Genomic DNA, 13,037 nt, shown 5'->3' with positions numbered 1-13,037 from the left:
TAAGCCAAAAAATACATAAGTAGATTTTTTTAGGCAAAGATTTGTGTATTTCCCTTAACATGCTACCAGCCACAAGAGTGGAATGTACAATTCATCTGAAGGGAAAACTTTACATTAAATATGTACTATTTTTGCTTTTGTTTTATTTTTAGTTACAACTATGCTGTCCCTTTCTTCAGGAAACACAACCAGAATCCTTAAGGATGTTTTGATTATAATACATGTTTGAAGACCCATTGTTTTATATGGAGGTATGGGGAAATACCTGATTCATCTTTTCATAAAGAAACAAGACATAAATTTCTCTGCAGCTGTTCTAAAGAACTAGGCGGGGATGCAAAACTCCAAAATGAACCTTTTCCCTTCCCTTCTGCCCTCAAGAGGAGTCCAGGTGCTTAGCAACTGTGCAACCACAGGAGAGGCCGGGGTATTCCATTTCTGGATGTCTCGTACTGCCGCAGGGTAGAAAATGAAATTCCAATGATAAAAAAAGTAAGATGTAAGGAATAACTGAGATGAGTCACTTGAATATACATGACATATTGAGTTTTATACTTCAGTTCTTGGGTTGTGTTGTCTAGCAAAATAATATTAGAGTTTACTAACATATTGGAGTTTGGTCACAAATTTTAATGTATTATTCTGAAAATTTCTATAGCTCTCTTTTCAGTAATTATCTTTCATTGCACTCATTATTCCAATTTTATTCTGTTAATAATACTAAACTTGTTTTCTACTTTGCAATTATCAGAAGTGCCTACTGAAAACAGTATGTTAAAAAATTATACCACACAGAGGTGTGAAGCTGCAGCTGCATGGGAGGTCTGGGTTCAGATACCAGACCAGCCTGAACAGAACGGGTGCAATGGTATGAAGTGTGGTCTTGGATGACTGAGAGGTAGGAGCAGAGGTTTGCTGCAGAGAGAACCTGCCAGGAAAGTGCCAACCTCTTCTCTCCCTCTTTCTCTTTCTCTCCCTCCTCTGCTCTCTCTTTTCTCCTCTCACACTCACTCTTACTCTCTCTCCCTCTATCACTTGCTCTCATTTAAAATCTTTCAAAAAGTCTGTAAGTTTGCCCAACACTTACTTAAACTTAAGTTTGTTTTGTTTGGTTTGGTTTTTGGTGTAGGGCACAAGCATTTTCTGAGAGAGCCAGAGAAGGAGGGAAAGTGAGAAAACACTCTGGCAGGATGACCACATTACAATTCCTTCTCCTCCATTCTCCTCTTACGATTTTGAGCCTGCACACATACATGCACCTGGTGCGTTTTTTTAAAACTACCTGGTCTGGAATTTGAACCATGCAGTCAGCCATGTGGGATTTTGCTGCTTTAGCCACCATGCCACCAGCTGGCCCATATAATGTAAAAGAAATTGTTTTCCACATTTGTTACCATACTTTATTTCCAGAAAATCTGAGAGTTAAGGATAAGAAGTTGTACAGGCTGAAGATGTATTTTCAAATGCTTTGGTTACTGTTATCTTAAGGCAGGTTCAAATCAAGCCTCTTTCAGACACAAATTACAAAGATTACAAAGAAGAGTCTTGGGTCTCCTTTTTTGTCTGTAATCATCTACTAAGAAATGGAAAGTTAAAAAGATTAGAAAGTAAGTTGGTGATAGAACCATCCAGCAAGTTGATAAGTAATCACACTCAATAGCCATTAATATCCCACAGAGTTTGTACCCATGAAGCTCAATTAAAATAAATATGTATGAAAATCTTGAACCATTGAGTAACAAGCAAACTTAATTTCGAGGCATGTCAAAATAAGGTCAATGATATTTTTTCATGTTATCACCTTATGTCTGACCACATATTAAAAAAAACAAGGGGAGAAATCTCTAGGGCTGTTTGCTGACTGCTTAACAATTAGATTAGAGTTCCCCAAATGGGCTGATCCATAATTATATAACTATGGAGTGATCAGAGGTAATGTCTTTGCCAATGCAATTAACATTTTTTTACGTGAGATTAACTGGATTTGAATCACCTGCATAACTTGCTTACAAGGTTAATCTCTCCTGAGACAGTTGTGTTGTTTGCCTGTGTTAGTCTGTAAAATGCAGATCTTGGGTAGTCCCGGCAATTTAATTTCAAGTTGGCATTTTAGAAAATACAATTTTTTATGCAGTTATAATAAAATCAAATGCCAAGTCTTATCATAGTTATATTAATAATATTCAGAAAAAAATGTTCAATGTAACACAAAATACCATAAATCTGAAAAGTGGTGGCATAATATCTCTTAAGTTTCCTAGTTATGTGCTACAATGAAGGAAAATAAGTGCCCGTGAACAAAGTTTTCTTTTTAACTCTATGCAGTCATTGAAAATGCCTTTAATCAGTGGCTATGCCCTGTCAGTGACTTCCAGAATGACCTTAACAATTTAAAAATAAACTGTGCTTAACATTATAAAAATAACATTGTAGCAATAATTACATGAGTAGAGTTCTTGAAATCTAAGACCAAAGATACTAGAACTATCCATTGTTTTAAAATCTCATCTTGGCTATACCCAGCCAGTAAAATCTGTCAGACTACTAAATTAGGAAGTGTCTACTAAATTAGAAAGTCAGAGGGAACAGCAGGTAGAGTAGGGGGTTAAGATGCTGAACTCCTGCATGGCTGACCATGGTTTAAATCCTGAACCCAGTGGGTTGAAAATCAAAATACTTGAAGATTGAAAAAATGATTTCTTTTCATAGCAATAAGTTTCAGAAAACAGATGACTATTGTATTGGAAACTAATCTTTCATTCTTTTTCATGGATTTCCTGTGTCTAATTGAATTATATTTTTAGAATAATGAAATACCATCAGTTATATTTTCTATAAATAAAGATTTAGTTGAAAAGGACACTTAAAAGCCTATAGCAAATGAGAGGTATAGTGGCTACTTTTTTTAAAGTAAAATTGCTGCAGCGTGAAAATAAACTTGAGAAGGTAGAGGGAGAAACACAGTCAATCAGCTTTACTTATGTAAACATTAGGTCAGAAATGATAATACCTAACAATGAGAAAATATAAAGAAGTTTATTAGAAAATTCATATTAGATTTGAGAGCATCAAAATGAAACAAAAAGCCTCACCATAAATAGCACATTATTTATTTTCTGGTCCCTGACTGCAGGGAATCAAGGTATATAGAAAGTCTCTCATTCAGTATTGACCACATTCTTGGTTTAGACCATTTTCTTTTCTGTTTTTCTTCTGGATTTTAGTGTTGTTTTCTTTTCAATAATGGAATTTTAGTTTTCTCCTCAACTTAATATTGTACTTATCACTCCTCAGGTCAATTCTGACTGGTTTATACCATCAGATAAATGACTTTCGGCTTCCTAAATCAATTCTTGTAGACAAATTGCCTCTAGACAAATTCGGTCTCTTGCTTGATAGCTATTTTCAAAATAATTTAGAAGTTCCCCATAACTCTTGCCGTATTTAGGGATCTCCTGTAGTTTTCATCATGTTTTTAGGGAAATTTTTTTTGGAAAGAAGGGTAAATATTTTAAAGCATAGTCACATTATTGGTGAGTTTAACTGCCTTGGTAATGACATTAATCTTTTCTGTTTCACTCTGAAGGCAGTCTATACTTCTGTAATGCAGTGTTTCTATTCCAAAGCTTGTGGTAGTAACAAAAAAAAAAAAAAAAAAAACCAGCAATGAGTGTGTCTTTAAATAGAAAAGCTGTACTTGTGGGCTTTTAATGCTAATGTTTAGTGACCACTAATTTCATATCTTAGCAGGATAAAGTGTATTTTACTCATTACAAAGTGGAGTGTATTTTGAGACTCTTAGCGATGACTACATGGAAATTAAGGGCAAACTGATACTTGTCTGAGCTCTGCAGGACAGATATTCAATGAGTGTTTCTTTAAATAGAAAAGCTGTACTTGTGGGCTTTTAATGCTAATGTTTAGTGACCACTAATTTCATATCTTAGCAGGATAAAGTGTATTTTACTCATTACAAAGTGGAGTGTATTTTGAGACTCTTAGCGATGACTACATGGAAATTAAGGGCAAACTGATACTTGTCTGAGCTCTGCAGGACAGATATTTACATGCATATTTTGAAACAGTTTTATTTTTACTATTCAATTCATTTAATGAATTATGAGATTTCTGCTGGCTTTGTTATTTGAGAATTCAAGCTGCTTAGTATCCATAGGGAATATTACCAGAGATTGCTTGGTACTCAGAGTGATTGAAAAAAGAGGCCGGTGCTCTGGTGCATATTCAAAAAGCACAAACTGAACTCTTGAAATTTGATGTAAATCATCATATGGCTCTTTCCATTGTGGGCTTCCCATTATGCCATGGGAAGGCAGCTCCCAAATTGCAGTAGAATTTTCTTTAAGGCCGTATGCAGAACTTGGATGTCATGCTGGGGTATGTCTTGGAGTAATGACTTGAATTAGGGATATTAGATCACACACAGAACCAGAAGATTACTATACTGGCACAGAAAAGCAACTTTAAAATTACAATGATCTCTAGTGAAAGCTGAAAAACTCTACTGCATAGAAGGAGAGAGTATAATGGTGAACATCTGAAAGTGGAAAATGGAGAGGAAAGTGGTGGGGATGAGGAACAGAATTTGGTTAACAAATACAAGAGCATGTAGATGATAGAATCGGTTATTGAATACTCTAGTATAATAAAGAAACCAGGTGATAATTCAATATATATTTCAAATTAAAGCATGCATTTCAATGTGCTCAATATAATGTAATGATAAATATTGGAGATGGTGAATATATTTTGTCCCTAATTAAATCAAGTCATATTGTACATATTTTTTGAAAACCACCTAGTACCCACAAATATGTACAATATTATATAAAGCAGAGAAACTATTAATAAAAATTAGAAGACTTTCTTGTACTTAGAATTAAAATAAGGATATCAACAAAAGAAAACTCTTATTAATACACACATATATGTACACATACTCAAGTATGAGAGGATTTCAAGAAATTTGTGGAAAGATAGAATTAAAATACAAGTTTATTCTAGGACCAAAAGATTTTTAAAATTTTTTTTAAATACACATTTTCCATGAACTTTTTAAGCACACATTCTCTCTCTCTTCATATATATATAATATATATATATATACATACACACATATTTATGACATATATATCAAACACATATGTATGTATACACGTATTGGTACACATGTCTGTACACATTGTGTGTGCATGTGTGTGTTTATAGATATGAAATTTTGTTATACAAACTTGAATGGGACTTAAAAGTATTCTAAAGAAATACCGCATTGTCCATTATCTTTAAGATCTCTATTCTCTCTGATTTTCTGATATTTTATTTCTCTTTCAGTTCTCAAGAGTTGTCCTGTAGTACTTGGTTTATTGTTTAATTGGTCACTTTACCCCAAATTTTCTTTTTCCTGATACTTTCTCTGCTATTTCTGTGATACAGATAGAACTAGTTTTCAAACCTATTCTTCACATCACTCCATCTAGAGTTCCTTGATTCTTAAAGTTGGAGAAACAGAAATATACAAAATACTTCTATTTATAGGCCTTTTTTTCCTAAATTAGATTTTATATGTAAGTGTGAATAGATTCACAGATTTTTTTTTTAAATCATAAACTAAAACTATAAATACCTCAATTTGAAATGTTAAGAAGCATAAAACAGGTGTTTTGGCACTTCAGTCTTGAATTTTTAAAACCTTACCTCGCACCATGCACATAATATATATACATAATAAATGAATCATAGTGGAATGAGTGATAAACTCCACAGACGTAATTTCTCAAATAGACTTTGGGAAAGCATTTTTTTTTTTTTACATTTTATGAAAGGCAAAATCCCATAAATGCACAAATAAAGTAGGTGAGTTGATGTTTCAAAAATTGTCTTTCCATCAAAGATGTCATGAGAAAAACAGAAAACAAGGTGATTCTATAATATACTGCTTGGCCTCAATGTTAATAAAAATATGCCACAGTATGGGAAAAGAAATGATAAGTAACAATTTGTATTTTGAAAAAGAGTTTTACCAAAGACAGTCAGCTCTGCTGGATCGCTGTCTCTTTCTCCCACCATGTTGGTGCCAACACAAGTATACATCCCCGCGTCACTTTTCCTGGTGTTGGAGATCATCAGTTTTCCACCACGGATCTGTTAGAATTATCCATGCCCCCCAAAAAAAGAAATGAAAAAGAAAAAGGAAAGGAAAGGTCATTAATAAATAATTTTGAGTGTTTAAACACATTTTCTTTCCCAATGAAATTAGCCGAATGACACACTAACTTTTCCCATTAGTTTGTGCTTTCTTTCCTTAAACACTCCCTCAATGTAAGTCTCCATATTTTCTTTCTAGGGTAAGACTTCTCTTGTGTGATCCTATTTTGAGTCTGACAACTGTTTCCACTAAATATAGTGGTTCGTTCTCACACTGACTTCGCTGAATGTAATGTGATTGCTGTTTGTTATCAAAAGGAATATTAAATATTTGCTCTGGATAATATAATGAAACTCAGCTGACTTAGACTAATTCAAGAAGTATTTATTGAGGCCTGTATGAGCTAGGAAGTATTCTAGCACTAGAGAGACAAAAATAAACTAAATAGTAAAAATCTTTGCCTTCCCAAAGTTTACATTTCAATCGTTAATATTAATCATCCTTGTTTCATCTTAATTGTATTTGAGAGGAAAATTTGGTGTGAAAGCAGGTTGAATAAAAAATAAAATTTATAAAATGATGAGTATAAGTTGGTACAAATTGGCATGTAATAGGTACTCCCTATATATTTCTTTTTTATTTTTATTTTTCAGAGAGATTTTTCTCTATAGGGTGCGTGCACCAGACAGACAGAGAGAGACATTAGAGACAGAAAGCGAGAAATCACCCCCCGGGGGGATGGTCACGCCGCAATCCCATCTCCTTCATTCTCCTCTCGGGATCTTGGGCACGCATGCACATGTGCCCGGCGTGAGTTTTAAGCCACCGGGTCCGGGACACAAACCGCGGTCGACTATGTGGGAGTCCAGTGACAGCCATTACGCTAACTGCTGGTTTCCTCCCTAAATATTTCTTAAACAAGAATCATTTATTGACTTGAATAGATAAAATAATATTAAAATGTCCATTTATTAAAGAGGACATTAAAGCAGAGGTAGGCATTTGATAAGTGTATCATCATTCAAAGCTTCTTTTCCAGTATTTTTAAATTTATCTGATTCAGCAATCTTAACATTAACAGTGATTAATTGCTCTTAAAGAGATACAAATATGTACTGGTTTCCTTCATTATTTATTTATTGTTTTAGTTTCATAGGCAAACACAATCCATGCAAGTTTGTTTTCTTCATTGATGTTTCAAGTTCTAAATCTTACCATGTCATAAAAAGAAATTTCTTTTTTTTTTTTTAAGAGAGATTTTGCTATAGGATATGTGTGCTTGCTAGAGAGACAGAAAGAGAGAAATCACTCCACCTCCCTGGGGGAGAGGGAGAATGGCTATGCAGCAGCCCCTTCTCCTCCAGTCTCCTCCTGGGATTTTGGGTGTGCTTGTACACACACCTGGCCTGAGTTTGAAGCCTTCCAGACTAGTACTCGGACTATCGACTCCGTAGGAATCCAGTGACATAACCATTGTGCCATGCTGTCAGAAAGAGGTTTTCAACTTTTTTTACATGGAAAGAAAATAACCAACAACCTATTCTCGATTATGTCCAGTAGCATGTAATAGAAGCTTACGAAAATGGAATCCATTTCTCCTCCTCTTAAAGATGAACTTGCCTAGGAACAAGCAGTTAGCATAGTGGCTATGTTGCTGGACTCCCATGTAGTCGACCGTGGTTCGTGTTCCAGACCCAGGGGATTAAACTCACACCTGGTGCATGTGTGTGCGTGCCCAAGATCCCAAGAGGAAAATGGAGGAAAAGGGATTGTGGTGTGGCCATCCCCCCTAGGGGGTGATTTCTCACTTTCTACCTCTCTGTTTCTCTGTCTGGTGAGCTCATGCACACTATAGCAAAAAAACCTCTCCAAAAAAAAAAAAGATGAACTTGCCTATGCAGGTGGTCTTCAAGAAGATTGTGAAAAATGTGCATTAGGGAAAAACTAGGCATTCAAAAAAATTTGCACAAAATTAAACTTACAATTTAATTCTATTTTTCCACAAACTTAAAAGTTCCTTTGTCTAATTTGATTTAATCCATGAATTTAAAGAAATATTTTATGAAAAGAAATGCATTTGCATATTGAACTTTGCCATCTCCTTCTAACCTTGGAATCTTGAGATCCACCACTCTGGGAGCCAGCCTGAGCTATCCTGTTACAAAATTAGAGGCCCCGAGAAGGAGCCTTTAATGATCGAGATGGCCAGCGAGGAGTCAGTTTATTGCTAGATATCTGAATTAGGTCACTCTAGAGCATCCAGCTGCCCGCACAACTTTAACGGGTTATGGGAGGATGACAAAGTCTAGCAGAAATGAGCCAAGTTGGTTTATAGCAGAAGAATCAGATTACCCACAGAATCAGATTCTAAATAAGCGGCTATTATAAGACGCAGTGGGGTGACTTTAGGAGTGGTTTATTGCAAATCCAAAGCTAAATGCTAGAAACATGAACTAAAATCTTCAAACACTGACTTGACTGCATACCAAAAAGGACATTTTTATGTATTTGATAGGCAGTCACAGATTACTGAACACCGTATTCTCTCTGGGAACGTAGATCCTCACAATTTTAACAGTTAAGCTACAGAAAAGTTAATATATATTGTGATATTTTACATAGACTATCCAATTCTATGTTATGTTACACATGTGAATAAAAAAATCTTCTTTTATAATGAATATATTATTTATTTATTTGTTTGTTTGTTTGTTTGTTTATTTATTTATTTTTATTTATTTGGAGAGGTTTTTGCTATAGGTCACATGCAATCGCCAGAAAGACAGAGAGAGACAAAGAAACAGAAAGCGAGAAATCGCCCCTCACAGGGGATGGCCACGCCACAATCCCTTCTCCTCCATTCTCCTATTGGGATCTTGGGCACGCACACACACGTGCCTGGTGTAAGTATAAGACACTGGATCCAGGACTCAAACTGCGGTTGACTACATGGGAGTCCAGTGACATATCCATTATGCTAACTGCTGGTCCCAAATATATGTATTTAAGATAATAGGTACATAACAGCTTTTGATTGAAATGGTTTATTCAATCTAATGAGACATTATCTTAAAACATACTCAATCTTGTTGTTGGCCAAGTGGGACATAACTCTCTCTGTCTCTCTGGTGAGTGCATGTACCTTATAGCAAAAATGTTCCTAAATAAAAATTTTTAAAAATACTCACTGTCTTGGGACCAGCAGGTCGTGTAATGATTATGTCGCCGTACTGCCACATGGCTGACTACAGTTCAGGTCCTGGATGCGGAAGCTTGAAACTCACATTGGGTACATATGAGTGTGTGCCCAAAGTCCCAAGAGGAGAATGAAAGAGAAGGGATTGTTGCATGAGGGAGAGGTTTATTTCTTGCCTTCTGTCATTCTGGCAAGTGCACATGCCCTATAGGAAAAAAATCTAAATATATGTATATATGCACTTACACAACACATATATGAGTAAATATATATACACACACACACAACACGTACATGTATGTTGTGTGTGTGTATGTGTGTGTGTATGTTCTCATTTACAAACTTCACCACAAATATTGAGCTGGCCCTCTGAAAAAATTAAGTGATTACACACTATCCTTTTTTTGTTGTTATAGAGTGCATATACTCACCAGAGAGACAGAAACACAGAGAGAGAGGGAAAGTAGAAAACAGCCCCCTGTGTGGGGATGTCTACACAGCAATCCCTTCTCTCCCATTCTCATCTGGAGACCTGGGGTACACATATATGTGTACCTTATGTTTTTCAAGGCCCAGGGTCCATTCCTCTAACCTTGTTGTTGGCCAAGTAGGACATAAACACCTTAACAACCATGCCCCCAGTGGACCTCATAGCATTCTTCTGCTCTGCCTTTATAAGCAGCTTCTGGGAGTTTAATTTTAAATCTTCACCAACTGATGAACATGATCATCAATGGTGTTTGACGCACAGAATTTTTTCTACATGAGCTAAACTGCAGAATCAACCAGGCATTGTATTTCATATATATTTTATTATATTTATATGTATTTTATTTCATATATATTAAATTTCACCTTATTTTAATAATACATAAAATTTTACTGTGGTAAATTAATTGAAAAAAGAAGAACAAGTTTTTGAGCTATCCATCACCTTTTTTCTTGTAATTATGAAATCCTGCAACATGAGGTGTTGTAGTTATAATAGGGTTTATGGCTCTTACACTTTAACACCCATGTAGGATATAATCAACAGAAAATGTTGGAGATTTTTAAAAGACTAAAATATCAATAATGTACTGCAAAGATAGGCTTACAAGTTATGCTCAGCGCAATCACTAATATATCATGTACCCTTGATTTGCATAATTTTTCTCTTTCAAGCCTCATCTCAAAGTTTTTGTTTTTAGTTCAAGACAGTGTAAATACTAATTAGCATTCAAATATAAGTTCATTAAAAATACATAAAATACAACTGTTTTAAGACTTGAAATTTAATCAAAGCTCTTGTTTTAATTGAACTCACACTTATTCTTTCTTCTTTGTCATCAATTCGGACTTTGTCCTTTTTCCAATAGATGGTGGGTTCTGGGTGTCCCCGGGGTGGCTGGCACTCCAGGATTGCAGGCTCTCCAGCCGCTACTATAACATCTGTAGGGTTTTGCCGGAAGTCATCACGTAACACTGGAGAAAAATAATTATAATAAAAGAAAATTAAATGACAATAACTTTGACTTTCTTTTGCAAAAGATAACTTTGAGTCATGTTCCTTTTATTCTATAGTAAAAATTGCCTTGGTGTAATGGTTATATTGGTGGACTCTCATGTAGTTGACTGTAGTTTGAGTCCTGATTGGGTGGCTTAAAACTCACACTGGGCATGTATGCATGCATGCCCAAAATCCTGGGAGGAGAATGGAGGGATTCTGTCATGCTACCCAGATGTTGCTCGGCATGAGGGGATGCAGAGAGAATGGGAATGTAGCCCTCTGTATGTGAATGCTAGTGCATTGTGAGGATGAACAGTGAGTCATAGTGTAGAGATTGTGGCATGGTCATCTTCCTTGGAGAGTGATTTCTTACTTTCTACCCCTCTGTCTCTCTGTCTCCCCCATTAGTGCATGCACCCTATAGCAAAACTCTGTCTTATAAATTCCCTGGGGGCCTATGGGTGGCATGGTGGTTAAGGCACTGAACTCTCACGTGGCCAACTACAATGCAAGTCTCAGACCTGCGGCTTGCTTTCTCTCTGTCTCTGTCTCTCTGATGAGTGCATGTGCCCTGTGGCATATTTTAAAAAATAGTAATAATAAATAAAAATAAATAAATAATTCTTCAAAAACAATTTTCTGGATAGCCATGCCCATCCTAATATATTATCAAGCCAAACTAAATATTCATCAACAGGGATGACTGACTATATAATCATTCATCTTTGCTCAAAAATCTGATCTAAAAAATGAAATAAGTGCAAGGAAAATAGATGAGAACTCTCCATAATGTAATTTTGAGAATTAATCGCATTTTAACTTATAAAGCAAGGTCAAAACTTCATGTAATAAGATTCTGTTTTTGATCAAGTAAAAGCATGTAGGCATATGTGCACATAAATGCACTAAAAGAAATGTTGAACTTGCATTAAAATTTGAAGCAAGTAATGTGCATGGGTTTGTATGCATGTATTGATGTCTCTCTGTGAAGGGAGGAGGGATTGGAACTCAGAGAAAGTACTTGCCCATTACATGAACATGGACAAGACCCACACTGTTTTCATTACACTTCAGAAGATCAACTCACATTGTTCATCCTTGCAACGCTCTAGCACCCGCATACAGAGGGCTACATTCCCATTCTCTCTGCATCTCCACCTGCCGAGTGACATCTGGGTAGCGTGACATTCAGAGCAGAGATATCCCTTATAGCAGTTTGACCAGTCTGAATTTCCCCCTTTCATTAAGGAGAACAGCAGGTTGGACCTCACTGTAACCACTGAAAATCTGGCATGCCTGGCTCTCCACATGTCACCTATCTATCTGCCTGTGTTTTTGTGGAGCTAGCAGGATGAACCGTGTAGAGAAGTGACATGGCCCTATCAGATAGCAGAAAGTTTCTGAGATGTGTTTGCTAAATCAGAGCTATGTCTATTGTAAGATAAACATGCAAAAATAGTTGAGACCAACTAAGGCATCGTATACTAAAACTGTTTCAGCTTTTTCTAACTGCCTCCCCTCTTCCTATCCTTTGACATTCCACTACTGACAAGCTTGATTCAAACTACCAGGAGTAAAACAAATCAGTGTGCATACACACACACTCACGCACTCACACTCACACATATCTATGTCAAGCTGTTTGAAATCAACATTAGGCAGCTTGTGCTAGCCTGTTATGTAAATCTTCTGCTGCAAATGGATTCGGTCAAACCAACTGCCTTCCATCTCCTGTAATGAGACCCACTTCAGCACTCCGCTCTTTGCTGTGACAAGTCTATAGGTTAATTGTCATTCTCTAAATAAATAAAAATCCCTGCACTGACCATAGCTCCAGAGAGACAACTGAGTGGCTTGTAGGACTTTTCTTGTCTCTCGCTACACGTCCTTTAACAGTTTTCCATCTTAATGAAGTCATGGCCCTTTAGGAGATTAGAGAACCGTGCTTCCTATTGAAAGAGCAGTAAGGAAGAATTCAGCATAAATTGCTCACTCTCAGCTTATAAACTGATTAACTTACTGCTTTCACTGCCGGGGAAATGTGTTCCATTTTAACACTGTGAACTGCACATTTTTGGTCCCCTTGTTTAACTGGCAAGAAAGGTGTGATTTATATGCAGAAGTTTTGCTCCTGAATGGGCTGAAGATGTGTACACTTAATGTGACATTCATGCAAGCAATGGGAAAGA

At 36.1% G+C, this 13,037-nt stretch overlaps 1 protein-coding gene across 1 annotated transcript in view; it reads right to left on the bottom strand.

The window, feature by feature from the left end:
- Positions 1-13,037, bottom strand: part of ROBO2 (roundabout guidance receptor 2) — a 700,057-nt gene that overhangs the window by 205,803 nt on the left and 481,217 nt on the right. The window contains exons 3-4 of the mRNA XM_027773853.1: positions 10,666-10,823; positions 6,039-6,159 (exon numbers count right to left, since the gene is read on the bottom strand). Coding sequence (XP_027629654.1) covers positions 6,039-6,159; positions 10,666-10,823 — 279 coding nt within the window. The remainder of the gene's footprint in view (positions 1-6,038; positions 6,160-10,665; positions 10,824-13,037) is intronic.

The sequence above is a fragment of the Tupaia chinensis genome, unplaced genomic scaffold (genome assembly GCF_000334495.1).
Source record: "Tupaia chinensis unplaced genomic scaffold, TupChi_1.0 Scaffold000382_1, whole genome shotgun sequence".
NCBI lineage: Eukaryota > Metazoa > Chordata > Mammalia > Scandentia > Tupaiidae > Tupaia > Tupaia belangeri.
This window is presented reverse-complemented; position numbering and strand designations above follow the sequence as displayed.